Source organism: Micropterus salmoides, unplaced genomic scaffold (genome assembly GCF_014851395.1).
Source record: "Micropterus salmoides isolate LMB-PRFRI ecotype aquatic unplaced genomic scaffold, ASM1485139v1 Ms_hic_scaffold_3705, whole genome shotgun sequence".
Classification (NCBI taxonomy): domain Eukaryota; kingdom Metazoa; phylum Chordata; class Actinopteri; order Centrarchiformes; family Centrarchidae; genus Micropterus; species Micropterus salmoides.
In genome coordinates this window covers 1-27,160 of record NW_024043046.1, presented here as the reverse complement: position 1 = coordinate 27,160, position 27,160 = coordinate 1, and the positions used below count along the sequence as shown (strand labels likewise).

General features: G+C 40.1%; 2 protein-coding genes across 2 annotated transcripts; one reads left to right on the top strand and one right to left on the bottom strand.

Moving 5' to 3' along the window:
- Positions 1-8,565: 8,565 nt before the first annotated feature.
- LOC119884834 (translation initiation factor IF-3, mitochondrial-like) lies at positions 8,566-12,574 on the top strand. Its single transcript, XM_038695133.1, has 4 exons — positions 8,566-8,652; positions 9,749-10,208; positions 10,854-11,005; positions 12,288-12,574. Exons 2-4 carry the CDS (start codon positions 9,752-9,754, stop codon positions 12,534-12,536), a joined length of 858 nt encoding a protein of 285 aa, XP_038551061.1. The 5' UTR covers positions 8,566-8,652; positions 9,749-9,751; the 3' UTR covers positions 12,537-12,574.
- Positions 12,575-14,251: 1,677 nt separating this feature from the next.
- Positions 14,252-24,896, bottom strand: LOC119884835 (headcase protein homolog; the record flags this gene model as incomplete). The annotated part of the gene is made up of 4 exons (XM_038695134.1): positions 14,252-14,772; positions 17,263-17,417; positions 21,532-21,698; positions 23,857-24,896. Coding segments are annotated over 4 exons (1,527 nt in total), but the record flags the coding sequence as incomplete, so codon positions are not given.
- Between the last annotated feature and the right edge of the window lie 2,264 nt (positions 24,897-27,160).

Here is a 27,160-nt window from a genome sequence, read left to right as displayed (position 1 = left end):
TCTCTCCCATGCAAAATAAACCAAATAACATTACGCTTGGATGAAAATCCAGAGATGATACAACTGAATGAATGGTGGTTGTGACGTACTGTGGCTTGTGTAAATAACATTATTGTTGTTTTGGAGAAATACATATCAAGGATGAGGACAACTTTTACCAAAATGTCATTAGGAATACTATTTTTTAGTTTTTTTTTTATTTTTCAGACAAAGATTGTGTCTACTAACTACTTTTTCAAATTTTAAAAAAATAAAAAGTAAATGTTAAATATTCAGAAGGAAAGTCTAAAATATAAGAAATTAAAATAAATAAATATTTTCAAATTATAATAAAGTTATAATTTTTATTTTTTATTTTACTTCAACAGTTATTTGAAACGGATTGGCCTGCACACGTCCTGTTGTGGCAAGTTTCTCAGCTTCTCCTTGAATGCTTCAGTGACCATGTTCACCAGTGTTGCAGCCTTCACTTTTGCAGCAATGTCCAGGAAGTAACACAGCTTGGACAATTTGGATCCCAGGCTTAATTCCACAACTAGCTCAAAAAGCTTGGAGTGCACATTGTATGTTGTGGCATGTATGTCTTCATCCTTCAGAAAGTTTATCACATGCAGACATCATACTCTCTGTTTTGTCCTTTGCTACGTCCAGGAATCCAGACATGTAGGTGTTAGGTATGTTTTGGATGTAAATATTTATTAATACGTACTGTGTGTTTTTAGGTGAGGTGAGTATGTAAATGTTTTGTTTTGTGAAAATGTATGTATGTGAGCAGGGTTGAAAATGAGTGCCATGGTTGGGGATTTTGTAAAATTTCAGAAACAATGCGTGACCCTCCGTATTTCCATTAGACCTGGCAAATTTCCACTTCTCTTAACTGTTGAGAAAGGAGCCTATAAGTTCTGGTACACACAGCTGATAAATTATTTTGAGCTATTGAAGTATTTACTGCATCACAGGAAAGAGAGAGAAAATTAAAATATTTTCAGATGAAATATCCCATCACATGTCTGCTTTTTTTCATGGCACACTGTGTTTGTGGCATTATCTATGCACACACAGCAAAAAAAGAAAAAGCTGAGAACAGCTGATATATGTTCATTGAATGTATGTGAATGTTAGTTTCTGTCTGAGCACTTAGACTCAGTGTATGAATTTGTGTGAATGGGTAAATGCGATGTTGTATAAAAGTGGTCGCAAAAACTGGAAAAGGCGCTATGTAAATACAGAGCATTTACATGATCAAAAAAACATTTCTTTGTAACTGACCACAAACTGTGCTTCTTCATCTCAGTCACTCAATCAGACTTTATTTGTGTAGCACTTTCACACAAGCAGATGTAATGCAAAGTGCTTCACACAATAAAACAGGCTCAGGCGGCCCACCAAAATCGGTTTGACATCCCTCACCAATACACCATCCTTGCTTTTAAGGGCTTAGATTAGGGGTTTGACAAAACTCTTAGCCCGTGAGACTTCACACTGCACAAATAGTGGGGCCATGACAACAAGACAACAATATATTTTAATAGGCTTAGTATTTGGGGAAAAAAATGTATTGACAAAATAGTTGATAGGGGGGTTTGGGGGCACTCCCCCAGACTTAAACACTTAATATCCTGCATTCTGGAGACATACTTGTATCAACCCTCAAAAACTACCTTGTTATGCCATTTGTCAAACTGAACCCTATAAATCATTGAGCTACATTTTAATTATTAAATATCATAGGCCATTAAATACATTTATTCAGATTTTTATAATTACCACTGATAATTATTTTTAAAAAAAAAAGATTTAAGAGGGGGGTCTGGGGTTCCTCCCCCTGAAAAATGTGGGCTTTAAACACTTCATTTCCTGCATTCTGGTGAATTTCTCTGCACCAATTCATTGAGGAAATGTCTTTATTTATATAAAAGGAAACACAAAATTCAGATGACAATTCAAAAAATAAAAATATAGTGTAATATTTTGTTGTAAGGCTCTCAGGCATTCTGTATTGCTGTCAAATGTGTTTCTCCTGTTTTTTATTTTATTTCATCCCTGCTGAGTCAACACACATGCAGGCATGACTGAAGTAACCTAAAGTCTTTAAATGTGTACGTTGCACCTTTTCACCTCAATGATAAATTAATTCATTTTAATTCAGTTATAAACCCCTGCACCTTAATAGCTCCTATGTTTCAGCAGCTTTTCTGCTCATGTTCAGAACTTTCTGCACATTAAAAATCTCTCCACATATCTGTGTTCTCTGACATTTGCAGAATAACAATTTGAGATATAATATTAGGAGATATAATGACAATGAAGTCATTATATTTTAACAAAATCTACCTGCCCCACTGCTGTGCATTACCCCACCTTACTTATTTACTTACTCTGCTGATATGGTAGTAGGCTGCTACCCCCTTTAGACCGCCTGACAGACACAGAGCCTGTCTGGGACTGTACTGGATGAGACAGCTCACTGCTCTTCATCAGAAGTTAGAAAACCAAAACTGAAAACTCTTGTGATAAGACAGAAATATCACCACACATCCACACACATGTTTACTTCAGTACCTCTGATAAAGTGCAGCTCACAGCCGCTTCAGAGGGAATTAAGCATCCTGGAGCAGAGAGACAGTCAAACAGAGCAAAGGGTCTCTGAGCGAGGGGGACAGAGACAGCAAAGAGAGCGACAGGTGTCTGTGTCGCGGTCAGGTGTGTCCTGTTATTCTTTCACTACTTTGTGGCGACAGTTAACCGTTTGACGCTGACCGACAACACACATTTAGCACTTACAGAGCCAGGTATTTCCCAAAGGGGTTGGTCTAAAACAGAGCTCAAAGTTGAGTGAATATAGGATTTAGCCTACATTCATCATGTGGACGTAAACACAACAAAGGAAATACTAAAATGTTGCTTGTATCTGCTGTGTGTTATGTTGTGTGTATGTAGCCAGCTGTTTCCACTGTCCTTCAGTGGCTAAAAAAATCAGTTATTACGATACTTCTTCCACTACCTACTGATCTGTGTCTGGAAAGACACATTTAATTTGATGCTGTGATCATAAATAAAGCCACTAATTAAATTTCTGGCACCCCTATAACATTTGGATAGACACAGAAATGTAATAGACAAACATTTCAAAACCTGGGCAGGTAAAACTAGTGAATATCTGACGGTGGTGAGATTACAAGGGGCAAATGAGAACATACTGAATGCCTTTTTGTAATTTGGAGGGACCGACCATGAGTTGAAACGATTATTTAATGGACTAACAACATATCCTGCTGTGTCCAGAAGAGGGCAGCGTCGTAGTTTTGTTGCATTTATTGTCACTGACTCAAATTAAATGAAGAAGAGGCGGACGCCGAAGACTGGATGATTCACGGCTAGGAGGAGTTGTACGGTTTGGAGGGCGATTCAAATTACTTTGAGACTCATTAATCTTACAAGGGACAAGTAGTTGATATCTCAATTGGCATCTCCTGTGAGAGTTTGTGTTGTGAGCTGAAGCAGCAGGCAGCTCCCCAACGAGGGATGGGCTATGCCGCCGAAGGGGAAAACTAGTGATGGTGCTGGGAGTAATGACAAAAAGTCCAGACAATCTGAAAAAAGAGATAGATCTGACAATGGAAGTGGAAGTGAGAGTGACGAGTCCCAAAGCACAAGGAAAATGCCAAGATCTGAAGAGGAGGGTGAATTTAGGATGATAGTTAAATTCAAAGATAAAAGTGACAAAGCCTTAAACCCACTCAGACTATCGGAGGAGCTAAAAAACAAAATGGGAAAAGTTCTAAATGTGAAAATGATGATGAATGGGAATATACTTGTTTTTTGCAGAAATGATAATCAGAGGTTGAATGCCCTTAAAGTTCGGCATTTGCTTAACAGGCCTGTTGAATGTTTCGTTCCTGGTCAGGCTAAAAATGCTAAAGGAGTGATCTATGTAAGCCTTGAGATAGAAGAGAGTGACATCTTGAAGAATTTAAAGGGAGCTGAGGTTGTAGCTGTACGGAGATTCAAAGAAACCGGTAATGCTGTGCTATTAACATTCAAGCAAGATATTGTGCCAGCAAGGGTTAGCCTTGGATATATTAGCTTGCCAGTGAGACAGTATATTCGTCCCCCACTGCGTTGTTACAATTGTCAACGCTATGGCCATGTAGCAGCAGCATGCGGAGGGAAAAAAAGATGTGGGAAGTGTGGAGGAAGCCATGACTTTATTCAATGTAAAGCTGATATAGTCAAGTGCTGTAACTGTGGCGGAAATCATGTATCTTCATTTAGGGGGTGTGAGCATCATGTTAGAGCTGTGGGAGTAGAGAAATTGAGAGTTGAAGGCAAAATATCATATGCAGATGCCCTGAAGAAAGTGAGGGGAACGGGGGAACCTTCCAGACAAGTGGTAGTTGAAGTGCCTTCTGATTCCCAGCCTGATAGGGAGAAAGTGAGGCAGATTGTGGGAACCCAGTCATTCCTGGCATTCATGGTAGATGTTCTGTGGGCAGTTAGAGACCAAACCAGAAGATCTGACGTTATTAAAGTGGTGGTGGATGCTGCAGAGAGATTTCTGGAAGAGGCATGTATGGGTCCAGAAGAGTTGCACAAGTATATGAGACAGAAACTGGAAGTTTACGAAAGAGGTAGGGGAAAACAAAAGATCACTGACAGTAATGAGGAATGTACTGGGGGAAGAAACATGGACATAAATGATGATAGGTAAATTGCTGATGTTTTACATCTTACAATGGAATGCACGGAGTTTGATGGCTAATGGACAGGAACTTAAGAGATTTGTTGATGAATTTAAGGATCTACCAGAGGTGATATGTATTCAGGAAACTTGGCTTAAACCATGCTTAGATTTTGTGATTCCTGGATATGAAAGTAACAGATATGATAGAAAAGGAAAGTCTGGGGGAGGGTGTGCAACATTTATAAGATCAGATGTACAGTATCAAAATGTAGAGATAATGTCTAAACTAGAATGTGTTATAGTAAGAGTCTGGGGACAGCACAGGTGGATTAACATAATAAACATGTATAATCCTTGTTTGCAAATAAATCTAAGCGAGTTGGAGTGGGTTATGGAACAAGTAGGGACACCGGTCATTTGGGTGGGGGATTTTAACTCTCACAACCCTCTTTGGGGTAGCAGAATAAAAGATAATAATGGGAGCACTATAGAGGAATTTATGGACAGGTGGAGATTAGTTTGTTTAAATGATGGCAGGCCAACTAGATTTGATATTAGAACAGGAAATGTTTCATATATAGATTTGGCATTAGCGTCCAGTGAACTAGCTAGGGTTGGAGAGTGGGATTCTTTGGACAGATATACAATAGGGAGTGATCATTACCCAATATTATTGAGGTTTGGGAAAACTTTATTGAGTGAAGAACAGGGTAACCAAAACTTATTTAATTATAGTAAGGCAGATTGGGCACTTTTTTCTGAAAAGTGTAACAAAACTATAGAGGAAGTAAATGAGGAAGGGACAATAGAGGAATGGAATAGCAGCTTATGTGAAATAATTATGAAAAGTGCAATTGAATCTATCCCGATAAAGAAGTGTTCTAAAAGGAAAATTAGTGTGCCATGGTGGAACAAGGACTGTGATAAAGCAGTAAGAGACAGGAATTGCGGGTATAGAGCATTGAGGAAACATCCAACAGAAGATAAAGCAGTAGAATATAAAAGACTGCGAGCCAAAGCACGCAGAGTGATTAAGACTGCAAAAAAAGAGTGCTGGAGAAAATACTGTGGAAAACTAGGGGCAGAGACTGCAGTAACAGAAATATGGCGGGCAGTACATCGTATGGCAGGAAGTAATAGGAAAAGGAAAATGCCAGTTTTAGAGGAGGGAGGATTGTTTGCTACAAGTGATTTGGATAAAGCAAAGCTATGTGAAAATAGCTTTAGAGCTGTTCACAGTGGAGCTAACATTGGTGAAGCAGGTATAAGGAAAAGAAATGAGATATTAGAGCAAAATCGATACAAACTTGAGATAAATAATGATAATTCTGATGTGGGTAATTTATTTTTCTCATTAGAAGAATTGCACAGGGCAATTGGAAAAGGAAGGAAAACAGCCCCGGGAAAGGATGGTGTTAGCTATGAGATTGTTAAGAATCTTAGTGACAAAGTTTTGGAGGAAATCTTGGCCTTAATGAATCACATATGGCAAGAGGGAAGTCTACCTAGCACATGGAAGCATGCACTGGTGGTTCCAATATTGAAACCAGGGAAAGACGCTTATAAGGCAGGATCATACAGGCCCATTGCACTGACATCAGTCCTATGTAAAATAATGGAAAGGATGGTTACAGACAGATTGGTTTATAAGTTAGAGAAGAAGGGATGGTTTACATCAGTACAAAGTGGATTCCGTAGAGGGAGAAGTACCATGGATGCCGTTACGTCCCTTGACAGTGATATAAAGAAAGCAATGGTGAATAGAGAAGTATTAATGGCGGTGTTTATTGATATTGAAAAGGCGTATGACATGCTATGGAAGGAGGGGCTTGTCATAAAACTATATGAGGCTGGAGTCAGAGGGAGGATGATTAACTGGATACAAGACTTCTTGAAGGACAGGAGAATTCAAGTTAGGGTTGCAAATGCTTTATCAGCTGGAACAGGTATCGATAACGGAACTCCTCAGGGTAGCGTGATAAGCCCAGTCCTTTTCAATATTATGATGAATGATATTTTGAAGAAATTGGGAATAGTTTTGGAAAATCTCTATTTGCTGATGATGGGGCCATCTGGAAAAGGGGCAGGAATGTCAAACAAATAACTGAGCAAATGCAAGTAGCTCTGAACAAAGTAACTAGTTGGGGTGAAAAGTGGGGGTTGAGGATATCAGTGGAGAAATCAAAGTATATAATATTTGGTAATAAGAAAACTGAATGTGGTGGTTTATTTTTGTATGAACAAGCAATTGAGAGGGTTAAAGAGTTCAAATTTTTGGGTGTGCATTTGGATGAGAAGCTAACATGGAAAAAGCAGATAGATAATGTTGTAAATAAGTGTGAAAAGGTATTAAATGTAATGCGTTCCCTCTCAGGTAGCACATGGGGTGCAGGCAGAGATACTCAACTAATGATCTACAGGGCAATGATAAGATCTAGGTTGGATTATGGATGTGTGTGTTATGGGACAGCCGCTGATACACATTTAAAGAGGCTGGAAGTAATACAAGCTAAGGCACTGAGACTATGTTGCGGGGCCCTCCGTACAACTCCAGTCCCAGCTTTGTTGGTAGAGATGGGGGAAATGCCATTGTCAATTAGACGGGAGAAATTGGCAATGCAGTATATTGTTAAATTATGGGCACATAAAGGAGAACACCCTACAAAAATAGTTCTAAGTAATGCGTGGGAGTGGGGATCAGGGAAAAGGAGGAAGGAATGTTTTATGTTTAACATCAGGAAAAAAATTGAGGAACTGGGACTGAAGGAGGAAGGGATGGCCCCGCAAGTGTACTGGTCAGTTGTACCACCGTGGTTGATGTCCATACCAGAAATAGATCTTAGTATAATGGATAACATCAAACATCATGAAGGCACAGAGTATCCCAATATGGTAAAGCGAAGACTGGAAAATCAGTGGGGAACTTACCTTCAGATATATACAGATGGATCCCAAGATCCACAAACTGGGAAGTCAGGCTTTGCTTTTTATATCCCACAATATGAATATGTAAAGCTTAAACGACTGTCTGAGGGGGTATCGGTGTATACAACAGAACTTCTAGCTATTATATGGGCACTAAAGTGGATAGAGGAAGTGCAACCAAGGAGAGCAGTAATATGCTCAGATTCGGCTTCAGTGTTAAAAACTCTGGGAGGAAGTAATATGGGAGCTCGGCCAGATCTGTTTATGGAGCTGATGGTTCTGTTGTATAAAATCGAAAAGGCTGGAGGGTCAGTGGGATTTCTCTGGGTCCCTGCACATGTTGGGGTAGAAGGGAATGAGGTGGCAGACAAGGTAGCAAAAATGACTCTGAAAAGAGATATTGATTTAGAAGTTTGTATTGGGGTCACCGAATGTAGATCTGTCATTAAGGAAAACACTATAGTAGTATGGCAGAGGCAGTGGGAAAAGGAAACAAAGGGCCGGCATTATTATGCAATACAAAACAAAGTAAAGACAGAGCAGAGTTGCTTGGGTAAATCCAGAAGACAAGCTGTAATTATGACAAGACTAAGGCTGGGACACTGTGGATTTGCATGGGATCTAGCGAAGATAGGCAAACATGAGGATGGGCTCTGTAGAACCTGCAATCAACAACAGACTGTTAATCATGTGTTTATGGAATGTCAACAGTATAAAAGGCAAAGAGAACAACTGTATTCTGAGGTAGCAGGAGATGGACTACAAGCAGTGACATTGAGAGATATTTTGAATCCTCATGAGAACCAATCAAGGATAGTGGAAGCAGTCATGGATTTTATATCTGCAACAGGATTAGCCCTCTGAGAATGAAGGTGCTATAAAGCGATACCGAGACTGAACTGTGGGTGGCAGCAATATGCCGTAAGGCATCTAGTCTGCCGGAAAGCCAGTAGAAGAAGAAGAAATGAAGAAGAGGATGACGGAAAGAGACACAGGAATCAACCTGCAACAGAGAGAGCATGAGTGAACGACATTGAACTACAGTGAGTAAAAATCGCAGGAACAGAGGACACAATTGTGATTTTACAAGCTTTCATGTGTAGGACAACTTGTGCATAGTGCCAATGTGAGCGAGAGATTATTCATTCAAATTACATTGTTTCCATAACGTTAGGCCTTCGGTTACACTCAGCCTGGATGACTGTGTGAACAGCTCTCTCGATCAACTCCAGACTCCCATCTAAAACTTTACAGTTTCACGTTTACATATCAATTCCACACCCCGTGCAAACCGATGCATATACTGAAATGCATTTTATGAATTATTAAGGTTTGTTCATCAGTTCGGCATAACTTGAGTGTTGGCTTTCACATTCTGCTTGCAGTGGCCGCGACCACACTGAATGTTTTAGCTGCAAACGCTTGTCAGAATGACCGGTGAACCAACTTATTTGAAATACGAATAAGTTTAAAACTTCCAAAAGTAAGTAATGAACGAAGTGAGGTGTATCCCGAATATCACAGTGGACCCTTAAAGTTTGAAAAGTATCTTATTTATGATGTGTGTAGTGTGTGCACAGACAGATAAGAAAGGCACACTTTTAACTGGCCAATGTTTTAACGGAGGCTGGTCAGGCAGCAATGAAAATGACAACCATTGGGGGAAAAAGTGAGACCGCCTAACTTGTCAGTTAGAAAATAAATTCCTTAATTTTGTAATTAATATATTTTATTCAAGTGCCATACACCCAAAGATGCCCAGTCCACATTGGCTTACAAGACACTGCTTTTATTACGTACAGAGGCATGAGAAACCACCAGGAAAGCAGACCTGGTAGCTATGGTACATTTATGTATATGTGTCAACAACAACAAATTAAACACACAGCGCTCTCATGCATAGATGGTAGGCATTCAGCAAAAACTCAGCAATGTATGAAAACGCCTTGTATGCAAATATGTTCTGTAATCTACATCCATCATGTCCAGTAGACATTTTCAGGAAATGCTTAACTCTTACGATTAGGATAAAATGAAGTAAAATATAATGTATTTTGCTTTCAGTAATAGCCTTTTCCTGAAACACTGTTTCACGTAAATCACCTGGCAGCTAATTTGTCGTCTTTTTTTAAAATCTAGAACATGTCTGCAGGTTGTGTGAGGTGGATGCTAAGCCGTACAGTGAGAGCTGTGTGTGGCGGCAGCCCTGGCTACTCGACAGCAGCATGTCGATTAAGCATATGCAGTGAAAGATCTAACGCCATTGCTTCCTCCTGGAGATGGTCTCCATTCTCCACTGCTGTAGATGACACAGAACAGACTCCTGCACCCAAGAAAAAAAAGCAGGATCCCCGAACTCATGGCACAATCAACACTGTTGGCCGCAAGATCCCGGAGCGTCAGATACAGGTGATAAGTGACACAGGTGAGAACCTGGGCACCATGCACCGTGCAGATGTGATCAGAATCATGGACGAGCAGGGTCTCAAATTGGTGCTGCTCAGTGAACACAAAGATCCCCCCGTCTACCGGCTGATGAGTGGTAAACAGATCCACGAAGAGCAGCTGAAACTGCGAGAGAAACATAAAGCAAAAGCAGGTATGTGGTGTCCTGGCAGGGACAATACAGTGGTTACAAGATGATTTACTTAGATGTTTTACCTCTTCTGGGCTCTGAAAGATTCAAAATCAACAATTTGAGAAGGTAAAAACCGCTGAAATGCTCACAGCTAATAGAAATAAACTTTGGAGTCGCCGGTTGACTTTCTTTTGTTTTAAAGGGTCTCAAGCCAAAAAGGTTTGGAAGCACTGTTTTAGTAGATGTAAATCTAACTTGAACAAGTGCCTGATGAAGAGTATTGCAATTGAAACCATAATTTTCCAGTTGTCAATATATGTACACAGATTGGGAACTGTTTACAGTTAACAGACCATACTTTGTCAAAGAAACCAGATCTGGATCTCTAAAATCTTGACAACAAAGCTTTTGTTCTCTCTGTTGTTCTGTTCAGTGTACAGATTCTTTTTCTGAAACCACCTTTGTCCCAAAGAAATTTGAGGTATTAACGAAACATGTACCTTTTGGTCAAAATGGTTCTTTAAACAAGGCCCTGTGAAGAAAGTCAGTTTCATCTCAGTAACTTTAGTATTCAACAGATCTTACAGTAAAAACGTTATATACACAGTATGTGAAACACAATGTAACCCATCGTATAAAATGGGATGGGCTATATTCTCTCCACAGCCCCTGTCCAGGTGAAAGAGCTCACATTTTCATCTGGCATCGCAGCTCATGACCTCAGCACCAAGCTGAAGCAAGTGGAGAGCTGGCTGGAGAAGAAGCACCATGTTAGAATTACTCTGCGGTCAGGACGTGGGGCACCTGCAGTCGACCTGGTGAGGAAGAAAGCTCACGTTTTGTCAATGATTTGCTTTAGGGTTGTTGATTTTTTGCCTTTATTATATCGGGACAGTAGGGAGATGAAGGTACAAGGTTGTTTATTTGTCATTATACAGCACAAGGCTGCATAACAAAACGAAATTTGTAGTCCCTTCATGCACACACAAGATATAATTAATTGTATATTAAAATATGGTAACTTATACACCAAATGAAAGGTTCTTGATGAGCACCTTAACTCTCTAGCAACTGGTGCACCTGACTCGCTCACAAATTTAAGCAAATTATGTTACTCTACTCTGTATGAGTTGTGAATTTCAACATAATATGTCTGGATATGCAGTAAGTATTCATCATATCAGTTCTTGACCCTCAAAAACAATGCTGACAGAATTAAATCTATGCACTTTTTTGAACAATTGCTTTTTTATAAGAATAATAATTTGTTGCGTCTGTTACTAAACTTGGTTAAATGGCGACATGTTGTCATGTTTTCTGTTACTGGCTTTCTGTTGTCCTCTTTCCACTGAAACAGGTTCATACTAGTGTCTCTATTAGAGAAAGTCATCTCATATAAAACATTTGCATACATCATCACAGCCGTATTTTGTCTACAAAATTTCCATTGAACAATGTCTACAATGAAACATTGAGATGGATGATGGCATCAGGTGGGGTGAGCTCGGTAAAAAACCTGGGATCCTATTACGTTACAAGTCATGTACCAGGTAAAACAACAGTAGACTCTGGAGTGCAGATGTTGGTTTCAGTTGAGGCTACATCATTAATAAGCCGGCATGCGGCGCACTGCAAACAAAAATATCAGCCCTTATATCTGATTTTAAAACTTTCAAATATCGGTATTGGCCCCCAGTATCAGACAGACTCTAATAAGGGCCTCTCTGATACTGGGAGCTAAATGCTTTTCTAGCATTTACATACTTTTATTTTTAGGTAACCTTTCATGCTGTGTATTTTTATGTTACATTCAGTGGGTGAGGTTTATCAATCAAATAACTCGGCATAAAAGAAAAGACCTTTGCTTGCCACCATGGTCAGTTAAGCTCCAACTCTCAACCCTTTCTGTCTCAACACCATCTCTTGATGCCATTTTCCCGAACGTCAGTGTTGTTTAAGGGGGGAGGACAATTGTACAAATATCCTTTAATCGTCACACACATTGGGCATGTTTTCTCCCTAAAAATGTTCCAACACATATACTGTACATAGAAAGTATTAAACGCTAATGTTTTTTGGTTTTTTTTCTTTTTCCCATAGGACACAAATCTGGAGCAGATAGTGCAACAAATGGAGGTAATGGTAGGATTTGTTTCCAAGCCAAAAGCCATACGTGACGGTCGAGCAGCCATGTGCATCCTCCGACCACCTTCAGCAAAGGAACTGTCACAAAAAGAGAAGAATAAGACTGCAGATTTGCAGACTGCCAAATCCAGCTTGAAAGCCGCTGAGAGCACAACTTCCCCTGTTGGCAACATGGACACGACAGAGGGCTCTATACAGCAGTGATCTGATGGAAATAAAACAATTTCACCAAAGCAAATTGAATACAGATTGGTGTAAATATGTTAATCAGACTCTACTTGTAGTGTATTATGTAGGTGTTTAACAGAGTTTGGTATAATATAAAGATAATAAAAGGATGAGCAAGGGTCATTTCAGTATTTTAAAACCTGGGCTCTATTTTCACATATTTTGGTGTCACTGAAGCTGCAAACTGGCTACAACATGTTCCTTTGGGGCAATTTACCTGACAAAATTATGTCCAGAAAAAGGTACTTCTTTTTGCCACTGACAGGCTCAGATTGTTATAAGCGGTGTCTGACAACATCATGGAAAGGATCCCTACGAGTGACTCCCGTTGATTTTAACCAGAAACAGAAGTCTGGCTCAAGGACCATTCTGAAATCTGGTGAGAGGCGAGTTGTTGCAGGAAGGCACCGGTGGAAACGTGAGTCAGAGACAACCCCTTAAAGTATCGGCATAACACTGGTACCAACATGTTCTTGGTGTGCTGAGTAAAGACCTAATATATCTGTACTAGAAAACAGCCAATCATCAGCTAGTTGCCTTAGGCTTTTACTTTCACTGTCACATATAGTTACCTAAAGGCTAAAGTAAAGGTCACTATTCACAGGCTTTATTTTTAAATCACCCTTCGCTGCATCCCTCTCTCCCTCATTTCCTGTTATCTGTCCACTGTTTGTAATGAACAAAGGCACAAACAATATGCAAAAACACACACAATCTTGTACTACTCTACTTGACATTGCACTGTACTGACACGGAGTGTGCTGAATGATGTTCCCTCAGTTGGTGTTTGATGGTGGTGGTGAGCGTCGTCACTTTGGCCCAAAATCTCACATACATGTCACTCATATTTTGTCCTCCTTCCATCTTGATCCAAAACTGAGGTCCACTGGGACTTCTTGGCATTTTAGACGTCACACAGCATGTGAGGAATTTTACTGCTTAATTATATCCTGCAGTGCATCTCTATGGAAGCATCTGCATCAATGTTTGTCTAATCATTTATTCAGCTTTTTCCTTTAATTCATCTGTAACTGTAACCTGTGATGAATACACTGCTTTTTTTCCCTCCACACACACACATTGATGAACCCGGCAGTCTACTGTGAACAAATTGACAGCACAGGAGATGTGGATGTTTTTAACACCACCTACCCTTCTTCAGCTCCGTTTGAGAGACTGTTCTCATCTGCAGGAATAATACTCCCATCTGCACACGAGGCGGCTAACACTAGAAAAGTTTGTTGTTTTTAAAGGCAACTAATTGTAGTGGGTGGGTCTCTGAATTGGACAGAGAGCTTTCTACATACTGTACAAGACTATTTTCAGTATTTTTGTTGTTTATACAGTTTTGCTTACATACGGTAGCATTCGACCTCGTGTTCTTCCTTCCAGTAGGGTTGAAATTTGTGTACACAACCTTGCGTACATTAGCAAAATCCACTTTGTACAAATTTCAGAATGTCGAATTGTCGCAAATGCATTTCCTGTATTAAATACATGTATTTTATTTTGATATTTTTGGCACCAGAATGTTGTATTTTATTTTGATACATTTATTTGAGGGCGCATTTTGTAACAAGATACATTTTGCTGTATCTTTGGATTTCACTGATTTTAGTTCCACGTAGAGCGTTGAAGAGGCAGTCATTGCCTTGTCAACAATGATCATGGATGAAGATTTCAAACCAACATACATCTTTCTCTGCTTTATTCAAGAGTCATTTGTATGTTGTTGTTTTTTTGGTAAAAAATAAAAGCAAATTTGGCATACAGATACATTCACTTGTCACAGATAAATGTGTTTGACTGATGTGTCAGTTTCACACTTTATCAACACTTTTCTCTAACAGCAGAGATACTGTCTTGGAACTTTTTTTTTTTTTTTTAAACTAGAGTCATACTTTTCCTGTACATAAAAAAGAAATCAAGAGAGAGAACTTAAAACATAAAACCACCTTAAGGCCCAAAAAATAAAATCTTTCCTAGATTGTGTTAGAATACAAATTGGATCAAAAGCAGCTTAACTAGCATGCATGAACAGCATTTGTCAATAAGCCTCGAGTACTTTGTAGGAGGAGAAAGGTTTAACGAAGTGATAGTCCAGGTTGCCACAGTGAGGGCACTGCTGGACGTTGCTGTACTCAGAGAAATACTGCATCCCAACTCGAACGTCCACCACCGGCTTCCCGCAGTGTTTACAGTTGAGACGAGCCTGAGGACACACAGGGAGGAGAGAGGATGCAGGTCAGATAACAGGACGCTGAATTAAAGCTGCAAATTTGAGCGTGGTAGTTCAGAATGTCTATGAAGATTCTCAGTCATCCAGGTCATAGTTATCCAACGAGGGTTAAAATGAAGGGCAACTGGACTTGGTTGAAGATACTGGAAGACGTTTCGTCCCTTATCCAAAGGACTTCTTCAGTTCTGACTGACTGGCAGGGAAACTCAGCTATTTAACCTCAGTGGGGTCGTTGGCCCGGGTCATCGATACCGCTGGTTCGTTAGTGTTCCTTGGTGTTGTGACGACAGTCGTTACAGTCGTTGAGACTACCTGTGGTCAAGACTGAACGACCATCGTTGGTATCTTCACCTGAGGCCAATGGGTTACGTTTGTTGAGTTTCCTGGGAAGTGATGAAAGGACAGCATTGTAAGTGGAGGATAAGTGGTGGCGTAGACCCCCTCCCCTGTTCAATGACGGCTTCTCAACCCTGGTGTAGATGGCTTCCTTGACACCTCTTTCAAACCATCCATCTTCTCTGTCTAAAATGTGCACCTGGTGGTCCTCAAACGAGTGTCCTCTGTCCTTCAGATGTAACCAGCGGTATCGATGACCCGGGCCAACGACCCCACTGAGCTTAAATAGCTGAGTTTCCCTGCCAGTCAGTCAGAACTGAAGAAGTCCTTTGGATAAGGGACGAAACGTCTTCCAGTATCTTCAACCAAGTCCAGTTGCCCTTCATTTTAACCCTCGTTGGGTAGTTCAGAATGTGTGAAACAAACTCAAAGGTCCAGTCGCTAGCTTTTGTCTGAGCTTTCAACTGCATCTCACAGTGTTCATCAGTGGATGGAGGACAGGTGTGCAATATCATGTGCAACAGCTGTGGGGAACACTAAACAGGTGAATCAACAATGGTTGCTGTTATTAAGTTCAAAGTTAGCCTTCTTATAAGGTAAGTGTTTGCTAAATAGAAGATATTTGAGGACATCACCTTCGGTTTTGGGAAAATTTCTTGACCGAACATATAATCTACAGATTAATCAATAACGGAAACAATCCTAAATTTTACCTCTATTAAATATTTACACATAATAAACGGCAGCTGTAACAGCTTGCTAATACAAAAATTTAGTAAAAGAGGTAATGGGATATGTTCGAGACATCTGACTAGACACTTTAAAATCAAAATGTATTTCACAAATATAACAATATACCTAATATTACAAATTGTTACGCTGATAACAGATTAAATCAAATACTTCCCATTCATCCTAAACTGCATGAATAATACTCCCTGTAAAACACACATTTCTACATGCATGCACTAGTAAACTAATTCTTAACTAGATTCACCTGTAATATTGCTTGGCGCCCTAAAGGTTTTTAGTGACATTAGTGACATCAGTGAGTTATTTTGGAGAGCTCCTCCAGAGTCACAGAATGCACTATGCAACACTATTCACAGCCTGAGTAAGACTCCCCATGACGAGTAAACTGACCCTGTTCCTTTAAGTTCCAACAATGCAACCAGAAACCAGCTAGTAAACACAAAGAACTTTGTAACTCATAACCCATGTCTTTTTTAAGCACATACGACCATTGGTTAACTTATAATACACCTGAGCAAGTTCTATTCGCCAATGAAGTAAATCACAACAGGAAATAGCATCCCGGGCACATGTAACTATAGATCCACAGCATTTACCAACTTTACATTTATTGGCTCCATCCAAAGGGAATGAAGGAAGTGAAACGTTAAAAACTAAAAGCAAAACATAGAAGGTTTCTGTCCGTCTCCTGTTTCAGTAGCATCTATGATTTTCAAATTTTTCCCCAAAGTGAGTTTCTGTCATAATTCTTTTGTTTAAGTTTAATTATTTATTATTAGGATCTGCTGTACTGGATTGTAAAATATGAGGCCCTTGACAGCTAGTTTAGCATTCATACCTTTTAGGTCATATAGTGAACATGTTAGCAAAAAGCTGGTTATTTACACATCAGATATGGAGCAACATTAGCGCTCATTTGAAGTTGTGTTTCTAGCTACATGATAAATATTAAAGACAATATTGACTCTCTTTTAGCTCTGTACCTATCTATACCAACCAAAAATATCTGGTTCTTTGGTAGTTAAATGCTCTGCTATGTTCACCAGCTAGTCGCTAACTGTGTCTGTCTTCTGTTTGAGGCTGGACAGGTAGCGTGCAGTGGGTTTATTAGAGCTTTTTCACTAAACAGCTGCCTGTAGTGGGGGGAAATGGGTCCATGAGAGCGGTGACACGGAACCAGAACAGTAAAGTTACAAGCAGGAAAACTACAATGATTTGAACATTGGAGATCACCACTGTTTGGTTTCACTGCTCATTTAAAGGAGGACACGTTTAATGGTCTGAGGAATCCTTGCTCTCCTGAAATACACGAAGTACAGTTAACTTTTTAAACAAAAGTGCTCATTAATGCCCCTCAGAGATCAGTATTTCTACCTGGCAACACGGTGAAGCAGCCAGTATATCGTAGGTGTACATGGTGCCCAGTTGGTGCCAGCTCCCGTCCCAGCGTGACTTGCACTTGATGCAGACAATCTTGTGGACGCCTTCTAAACAGTCTACGCAGATGGCGTAGAGGTGCATTAACCTGCCTGTTGGAAATAAAGAAATATAGTTTTGTATTAAATTTACTAAATAATAGGTCAGTCCGTTTGTCTTCAAGACAGAATAGGTTGTTATTCAGCCCGGAAAATAAATAAAATAGCAAACTCCTGATTGCTGATTGCAGTATATAGACCAGGGTAGTGTGTGTGACTGTGATACTGGACAGGCAGCAAGCTTGTCCATAAATAAAAGTTTTTTATTTTACTCATTAACATGATGCCTATAATTGATGTGTTTACATTTCCTAAAAAAACTGCCTGGAAAGTACCAACATTAGACTTTCCCAGCTCTGTGCAACTTCAGTGTGAATGACTCCCAGTGTGGCAAAAAGGTTGTGTTTCTTTTTTTTACACATATTTATGCAACCCAAGTAGAGCCTTAAACCTCACCATACTTAAGTATTGGAGGAGACATAATACGGCTCACACAGTACAAAATTGGTCACAAGAGAGTTTGATTATGGTGTTGTTGTTTTTCGATGAATTTGTGTTCACAACACATGCAGTTACATTTTCTCAACACAAAATCAAGCTGCAAACTTTACCCTCTTAAGGGAAAAAAGTCTAAACTAAGTAACATCCATCCATGAAAGTTTTAACAAATAATCCTTTCATACTGATGCATATCAACGACCATACATATCAAAGCTTGTAGGCCAGCACATCAAAGAAGCTTAATGCAGCCGCTGTCCTAATTCACATTCATTCTGGACTGTGCAGAAGCCAGCAGAAAACATTTTATGTCTATATACACAGTATGAACTGGGTGTATTCATGGATTAACACAGTTTAAGCATTTTAAGGAATGAGAATATATAACTGAACAAACATGTTAATTATTGCAATTTATTTAACCCCTAAATATGTATGATTTGTGCCTGATAAGAAGCAATCCTGGCGGCTGATGTCCTGGAGATCCAGAGCCTGATAACAGTACTAATAATAATAATAATCTTTATTTGTAGAGCACTTTTCAAAAACAAGTGTAAAGACAATAAAAACACAAAAACAATACATGATAAAAACCAAGAAACATTGAAGAGACTAAAATACACGTTTAAGATAAATATAAAATATATAAAATAGAATAAAATAGAAGGGATAAAATAAAGTCAAATAAGATCGGGAAAGGCTCTCCTATAAAAGTATATTTTAAGAAGGGACTTAAAAGAGTTCACTGACTCAGCCGACCTGATTTCCTCGGGCAGGCTGTTCCAGAGCCTCGGGGCCCTGACAGCAAACGCTCTGTCCCCTTTAGTTTTCAGTCGAGACTCTGGAACAGACAACAGACCTCTGCCCGAGGATCTCAAGGTACGTGCTGGTGTGTATGGGACTAAAAGTCAGAAATATAACAAGGCGAGAGGACATGAAGAGCTTTAAAAGTGATCAATAAAATTTTAAAGTCAATTCTAAAACATACTGGGAGCCAGTGTAATGAAGCTAAAATAGGAGTAATGTGGTCATATTTCTTTGTTCTGGTTAAAAGCCTGGCAGCTGAGTTCTGGACAGTCTGGAGTCGATCAGTAGATTTTTGGGTTAAACAAGTGAAAAGGCTGTTGCAATAATCCAGGCATGATGGAATAACGGCGTGTAAAATGGTCTCGGTGTCCTTAAAAGTTAACAGTGATCGTATTTTTCTATATTTCTAAGTTGATAAAAACATGATTGAGCAAGCTTTGTGGTGTGCTGCTCGAAATTTAAATTACTATCAAACCAAACACCAAGGTTCTTTGCAACAGGCTTAATGTGATTTACTAGGGAACCAGCAGATGGCAGTATTTGTTTTGCCATCTCCTGGGACCCAATGACCAGGATTTCTGTTTTGTCTGAGTTCAGCTGGAGGAAATTATTTGACATCCATTTTTTAACTTCACAAAGGCAGTTGTTAAGTGAACTCAGCATTTCAGGGTCTGTGGATCTGACGGGCAAGTATATTTGTGTGTCATCAGCATAAATATGAAAAGAAATACCATGTTTATGGATAATATGTCCAAGGGGAAGCAGATACAAGGAAAACAAAATAGAGACCGACCCCTGAGGCACACCATATTTAACTGGACAGAACGAAGACAAATAGTTGTTTACAGACACACAGAACTTCCTCTTTGACAGTTAGGATGAAAACCATTCTAGGGCAGTACCAGAGATCCCCACCCTGTGCCTCAGTCTCAGTCAGCGCTAAGGTCCAGGAGTACCTGTGCTCACTGTGCTCATGCCATCATCAGCAGACATTAAAACGTCATTGGTGACTTTAAGCAGGGAAGTCTCAGTGCTGTGGTACTTCCTGAAACCAGATTGAAACTTTTCAAATATTTTGTTATTTTCTAGTAAAATGAGCAGTCGTTTGGACACAATTCTTTCTAAAATCTTTGCAATAAAAGGCAGTTTTGAAATTGGTCTAAAATTTTGTGGGAGGGTTTCTTTAAAAGTGGGTTCACACAAGCGATTTTAAAATAAACAGGGACACAACCAGTAGATAGGGAGCTGTTAAAAACAGAGATCAAATGGGGCCCAACAGAATCCATTACTTTCAGTAAATACTTTATAGGTATTACATCAAGTGGGCTGGAGGACTCTCTCATTTGTGATACTGTTTTTAAAAGCTCAGACAAGTCGATGGGATAAAACTGGTTAAAACTCTCTTGTTGGTGAGGAACCTCTGAGTAAGAGGCAGTGGGGGTAATAGAGGCTCTGATTGACACCACCTTATTGGTAAAATATAGCAGATTGTTGGTGTTGGAATCAGACAGGTGTTGGCTTTGGCTCTGAAAGAATGTGCAAGACTTTGAAACACTTTGTTCATTAAAGATGCGAGAACACACGGAGCTTGGTGAGGCGGCATGAGTAACAGGCGAATCACAGCTAAAAACTATACATCTGTGGTCGGATATGGTCATGTCCACTAATTCCACAGAGGAAATGCAGATTTACCATGTTCATCTTCTTAGTTTGGCATGTTAGCATGCTAACATTTGCACTAAGCACAAAGTGCAGCTGAGGCTGCTGGAATTTTTTTCACCAGATGACAGCGCTAGATGAAAAGTCACTAAAATTATATTAATTATATTAGTGGAGATGATTGTGGATTTTAGGAAGACTCCCCGGTCGACACTGTGGAGTCCTCCCGCTTCCTGGGAATCATCATCTCCCAGGACCTTAGCTCCCACACCAATAAAGCCCAGCAGAGGATGTACTTCCTGTGATAGCTGAGGATATTCAACCTGCCAAAGACAATGATGGTGCACTTCTACACATCCATCATTGAGTCTATCCCCACCTCCTCCATCAACATCTGTTACACTGCTGCCACTGCCAAGGACAAAGGTCGGCTACAGCTTCTCTCAAAGGTGATTAGCTGCAGTCTACTATCCCTCCAGGATCTGTACACCTCCAGGACACTGAGGTGAGCAGGAAAGATTGTGGCTGATCCCTCTCACCACAGACACAAAGGACGCTACAGTCCATTGGGACCAAAACGTCACGCCACAAGAAGAGTTTATTCCCATCTGCAGCTGATCTCAACAACAAGGCCCAGGACCCCCATTTTCAGACTTTCATCTCCCCCCTAACCCCCATCCCCCTTTTACAGTACACAAAATACAAATCTGACACACATGTAAATAACTGCCATATTGCACTGTCTTTATTATTCTTTTATATTTTGCATATATTGTCAATTTCATATTTTTATTATTGTTATGCACGAAGTCACCAAGGCAAATTTCTATGTACGTCAAACCTACTTGGCAATAAAGCTGATCTGATTCTGATCGTTCATGCTGAGAGGAACATGGATGTCTGAACCAAATTTTATGGCAATCCAAATAACTGTTGAGAAATTTCACCGAAAAACAGAAATATCAACCTTATGCCAGAGGAAAAATTTGAGGATCACCAAAGTCAGAGGTATTCATCCTCTGGGAACCACAAATGTCTGTTCAAAATTTCATGGCCATTTAATTAATAGTTGTTTGAACCAAAGAGGTGGACTGACCATAGACCAAAATATTTGCACTATTCTGAGCTGTGTTAACTGCATACACCAACAACATTTTTAAAATAATCTCAGGTCTCACGACATGATCTTGAAACCAGGTCTGACCTTGAAGGTGGCAGGGGACGTCATACTCAATCTCGTCATGGCGTGAAGGGCTGAGAAACAGAGTCCCGTCCACCAAAGGAAACTGTTCAAACACAGGCAGCGCTCTGTGGCACAGGGCACAGTTAACCACGTTTCTCTGGCTCGCACTGAGGGCCGACAGGATAAACCTGTAGGACAACATGGACAGACAGAGTGTGCTACATATTGGAAACATCTGGCAGATTTATGTGACATGCTTTTTTTTGGTATGGTTTTAGTAGTTGTCTTTATGAACAGGCTGAGTTGTGGTAAATATAAACAGTCAATCCTGTGAGTGGATCTTTTGAGAATCTGAAAAATATCAGTTGTCAGTTTTCAGGCAGATACTGGTGATGCTAAATATGAGACTAACTTGTGTACATCTAACATCTATCACAGCTCATTAACATCAATAAATGTCAATTCAGTCTACATTTGTGCATGAAATTGTGTCTTTGTAGCTATAGTTTCTATGTCTAAAGAGACAAATCATTCCAAGATTTACAGTAAATGCAGCTGTCGCCTATTAACTCATCCAGCAGATATGGAGAAACAATAGCATTCAGTAGGATTCGTGTTTGTGTCCACCAAGAAAATGTAAGTCCAATTTTCTCTTTTAGCTCTGGTTTTGGTTTCCACCAGCTCCTGGGAAATAAATCTGACTCTTTAGCTACTAAATGTTCACCAGCTGGTCGCTAACTTTTCTCCTGTCTGCCATATGCTGGCCAGGGACACTTAAAACAGCTGCTGCTGCGGCCACAAGGTGAGAGCAGTGAGGGTGAAACAAGACAGGGAAGTTATGGCCAGGCAGCTAAAGAATGAGCTGAATGACGCTATATATTTAAATAAAAAGTGATATGAATTTCACATAAATAAAAAGGGTGGTCCGAATAACTGTACCATCTTTTGACAACAATTCTACAACAAACACTGGAGAGGTTTGTTGTTAAATCCTGTAAAAACAAAAACTGCATTAAACCTTTAAATGAGCAATCAAAGACACACAGCTATCCTTTAGTTAAACATGGCGAGGCAGCTTTCAGTTTTTATGCACCGAATATCTGGACTTATCAAGGCTTGAGATTTTCTGTTTGCTACTGCCTTTTATAAAAATAAATTTGGAAGTGTTCATCCATGTCTTGCACTGCACTAGTTTTACTTTATGTTTACCTTATAATTTATATTTACTCCCTGAATTTTGTCATATGTCATACGTACAACACTTTGAATTGCCATTCAAACAGTATGTAAACAACGATTGCTATTCAGAAAAACTTAAGTGGAAATCATTTTTTGTCTTTCATGTGTTTAACCTATGTTACCTGTGAAAAGAAGCTGGCTGCTTTCCTACAATCATAAGCTATCTTCAATATATTAAATCACTAATAGTCAGATATAAGTGTTATAAGCTGCAATGTTATGTGGTCATGAGGTATATATTTATCAGATATTTGACAATTAACGTGACTGAAGAGGGCTCAGAAAAAGACACATCTGGTTTATAATAACACTATAGCTCTATTAACTCTATTAGAACCATTTTAACCAAGCATTAGAAATCAAATGTCCCAGAGGACCTACACTGTAAAACATCATACAGGAATTCAATGGAATCAACTAAACTTTTGGCTTTAACTTTTGATTTTACTTAATCTTAGTTAATTAAACTTAAATCTTCTAGTTTTATGTCAGTCATATCACTTATAAACACACGTTGTTTTGTACTGGATCTTGGTTGGACAAAACAAGCAATTTTAATATGAAATATTGGATTCAAGAAAACTGCAATTTACTATTTTCTAAAATAATATTGACCAAATTAAGTTTTCTGACTTGAAATGATAACTTTAATGACTAAGCTACTGAGAGTTCGCTCACTCATTACATTAAGTTTCTAGAGAAACATGATGATGATATTAGCAGACTTCCCAGCATGCATTGTTTGAGTCAGTGTTAAAACTTTCCTGAGACCCCGCTGTTTTGTAAGTTTGAAGAAATCATATATGATGGAATGTTCTTGTGTGTCTTTAATACATGTCAAGAGAATTCGATGACGAATGTTGAAAGTTAGCATCAATTTCAGAAATTACCTTTTGTTTAACAAGGTCACTGAGAGCAGCCCTGCGTGTTGCCTTCATACTGACTGTCTTTCATATTTGTGTCAGAGCTTTTGATTATTTGACTGCTGTCAGGATGGAAAGAAGAATTTCCACAAAAAATGCCTTCCCCAGCCTTAACACACATTTTAATACAGAGGGGAAACTTCTGTTTTTAAGTTGGATCAGCCTATAACATTTTACAATGTACCTGCGCAGCTCTTCTCCCTGGCCCGCCTGGGCATCGTCCTCCATGCGGACGTGGTAGGTGTTGAGTTTATGACGAGGGACGTGGGTGAGTAGCTCCGAGAGGTCCAGCCTCCTCAGGAACTGCACTGGGTGAGAGTAGGTGCCGTCACCCACGCTGCCCGAGGTGAGCCGGTGGTGGAGCGGGAGGGCGAAGGACAGCGGCAGGGGGAGGACAGACCCGGGGTCGAGGTTAGCTCCACCGCCGGACGCCCCCATCGAGCAGCCACTTCCCCGACCGAGAGCTCCCCCGACCAGAAGGTGTTTCCTCTGAGGGTCCATGTGGACGGCTGATTTGAGGAACTCTCCCAGCGGACGGGAACCTCGCAATCCTGCTCCTCCAGCTCCTGCTCCGAGGACAGCAGTGGGGGAGAAAGGGAAACCAGTTGGAGGAGACTGCCCCGGGGAGTCACATGGAGACTTCAGAGGAGGACCCAGACAAAAGGGTCCTCCTCCTGCTGCTGCTCCTCTCTCCATAGAGTTCTGACGGTCCATTGATTGTCTCCGAGGTAACTCCTGACTCGAGGCTCTGTGGGATAATTTCCCTCCTCCTACTGCTCCTCCTGGCAGCTTGCTTTTCTTGGGCTCCTCAAAAAGCCCGTCCCCGGGCCCTGCTGCCCCTCCGCTGGACCCATTCCTGCCCGTGCTCCTCTCAGATGGCTTCTTCTTGCGATCATCCTGCATTCGTTTCACCTGGTACCAGTCGGTGTCCTTCTTTAGGTGGCCCTGGCCGCAGCGGCAGGAGCAGAACCTGAAGGCCAGGTCGTAGCCTTTCTTGGTCCACATGTTCTGCCGACACTGCTTCTCGTTCCAGGACCGCGCACGGCCGATGCAGTTGAACTGGACGAGGATGGAGCTCTCCCACTCGTAGAAACACTGCAGATGCATCCAGTTGCCGTATGGGCAGAGCTCGTTGTTGCAGACCACCCGCTGGTAGTCGTCCTTCTCCAGGTCGATGGGACGGCCCAAGCTGCAGCCGAGAGGGGTCGCACACTTGACCTCTGAATGTGTAAAGACAGGAGGGGGGAGGAGAGAGGATGATTTTGGTGTGTTTTCATGACAATTTCCCACAACATCCAGATTAATTCACTTATACTTGACGGCAACTGATGATTATTTTCATTCTCTATTACTCAGTCAATTAATCATTTGGTCTATAAAATGTCAGAAATAGTTGACTACATATATTCAATTTATGGCAGCAACTAAGGATTGTTTTCATTATCAATTCATCAGCTTATTATTTTTTCCATTGTTTTAAACATCCGAAAATAAGAAATGCCCCTCACTGTCTCCTAGAGCCCAAGGTGACGTCTTCAAATGTCCAAAATGAATGGATGCATTTTTAATTTGTCTGAGAAACTGTCCAAAACCCAAAGATATTTAATTAACGCTGCTATAAAACAGAGTCAAGTTAAACATTCCTCTTAACAGCTGCCATAAAAATTTTCCTTGACTATGTATTACAGTGCCATTAAAGACGTCTCTCCACCATAAGTTACATTAGCGGGATCATCGTCATCACATACCAACAACACAACACGAGGTGACAATGTTTAAACAGTGATTTCAGGGGCCTTGTTGCCTCCTCACCATCGATTTATGAAATTCAACTAGGCCACCCAAGCCTGTGAGCTGCTCTATTCAAGCCCTGCCAATTGTCAAGTCTGGATGTGACTCAAGCAAATGTGGGCAAGCAGTCTCTACAAGAAGTAGCTCATGATAATTCACTGTGGGTGTGTGTAGGGGGATAGTTTCTTCCTTCCTTTTCCGGTACACTGTCAGCGCCTTTTCCCTCCCTACCTCACCACACAGCGGAGACAAATATACTTACCCATGCTTTTTTTTTTTTTAACCCTGTGTATCATTTTAGTGATTTAATAAAGTGCTACACATAGTTTATTGTTCTAATTGAATGAGCATTTAAATGAATCTTGGTTAGACACAGAAACCAAAGAAAAAAACAACAGCTACAGAAAGATATTTTCTTAGTTGACTTAACTAGATACTTCACTTATTTAACTGTTCCGAAAAGGAAATATGTCTACATTTTATTTAGGGCTACTACTACTACTACTACATTGTACTACATATCTTAATAGACCAAAACCCAGAGATAATTCATTTTACTATAATTTAAGATGAGAAAAAGCAGCAAACCTACATATTTTAGGAGCTTGAACCCTCTAATTTTTGGCATTTTTGCTTGAAAAATTTATATTTTGATTAGTTATAATCAAAATAGTTGTAAATTAGTTTTCTGCTCCAGCTCTACTACATTGGGATATGAACTATAATGACTAAAAAATACATTTTACGGTTTTGAAAAACAAATATGAATACATCATCATGTTTTGTTTTTGTGTCATTACAATGTAATAAAAAATGACTCAGACTCAACCTAGTGCTGGTGCTGTTTTTCCAAATCTAAGTCTGTTTTTAACCAAATTTGTGACATATTTGAAAGAGCAAGAAGCCCTGCAGGGTGTGTTTTTTTTATAGTCTGTATGTGAAGATGTTAAACTTCAGTGCGCAGACAAGCGGTCAGGTGTCAGTATTACCCTAGAGGAAGGCCACGACCAAAAACTGTGTGGACAAGGTGCGTGTCAGGAAAAGACAGCTGAGGCCTGCACAGTAGCCTGCACTTCAAATGTAACAGCCATCGATCAGTAACGTGGATGTAATAACATTCAAAGATGTGCTGCAGTGTGTCACGAAGACTCCCTGAGGCTACATTTGACCACGAGGAATATTGTTCTCATGGGTGATAATGCTTTTTTTTTTTTCTCCAAGAGGAGCTCAGGGCGCCAATACCCATTCATAAATCTGACCATTTAAAGATCTATTACTTATTGGGTATAAATTAAACGTGTTAAAACAAGACTGCAGACTATTTGCGAAAATACAACAATCGCGCTCCACTTCTGCTAACATCCGACACACCAAGCAACACCTGTTTCAACAATATTTCAACTTTGCCCGCGGTTCCCGCAGTGTTCTTGTACCAAAACAAACCACAGTGGCCTTACAATATCTGTGTACACGAATTACACACACACCGATATTTCTGCAGTCGAGCGCTAGCTGCTTGCTGGTTCATATGCAAACAAAACCCACTCCATTCATACAAGGCCTCAAGTCGTGATCGACCAATACAGCCTGTATTTGCGGAATATCAAGGAGCCATTAAACTGATACAGTTTTAAGTCGAGGTTTGGCACAGCGTTCTCTACGGAGTGGAGGGGGAAAGAGTGCCATTTGCAACGTCG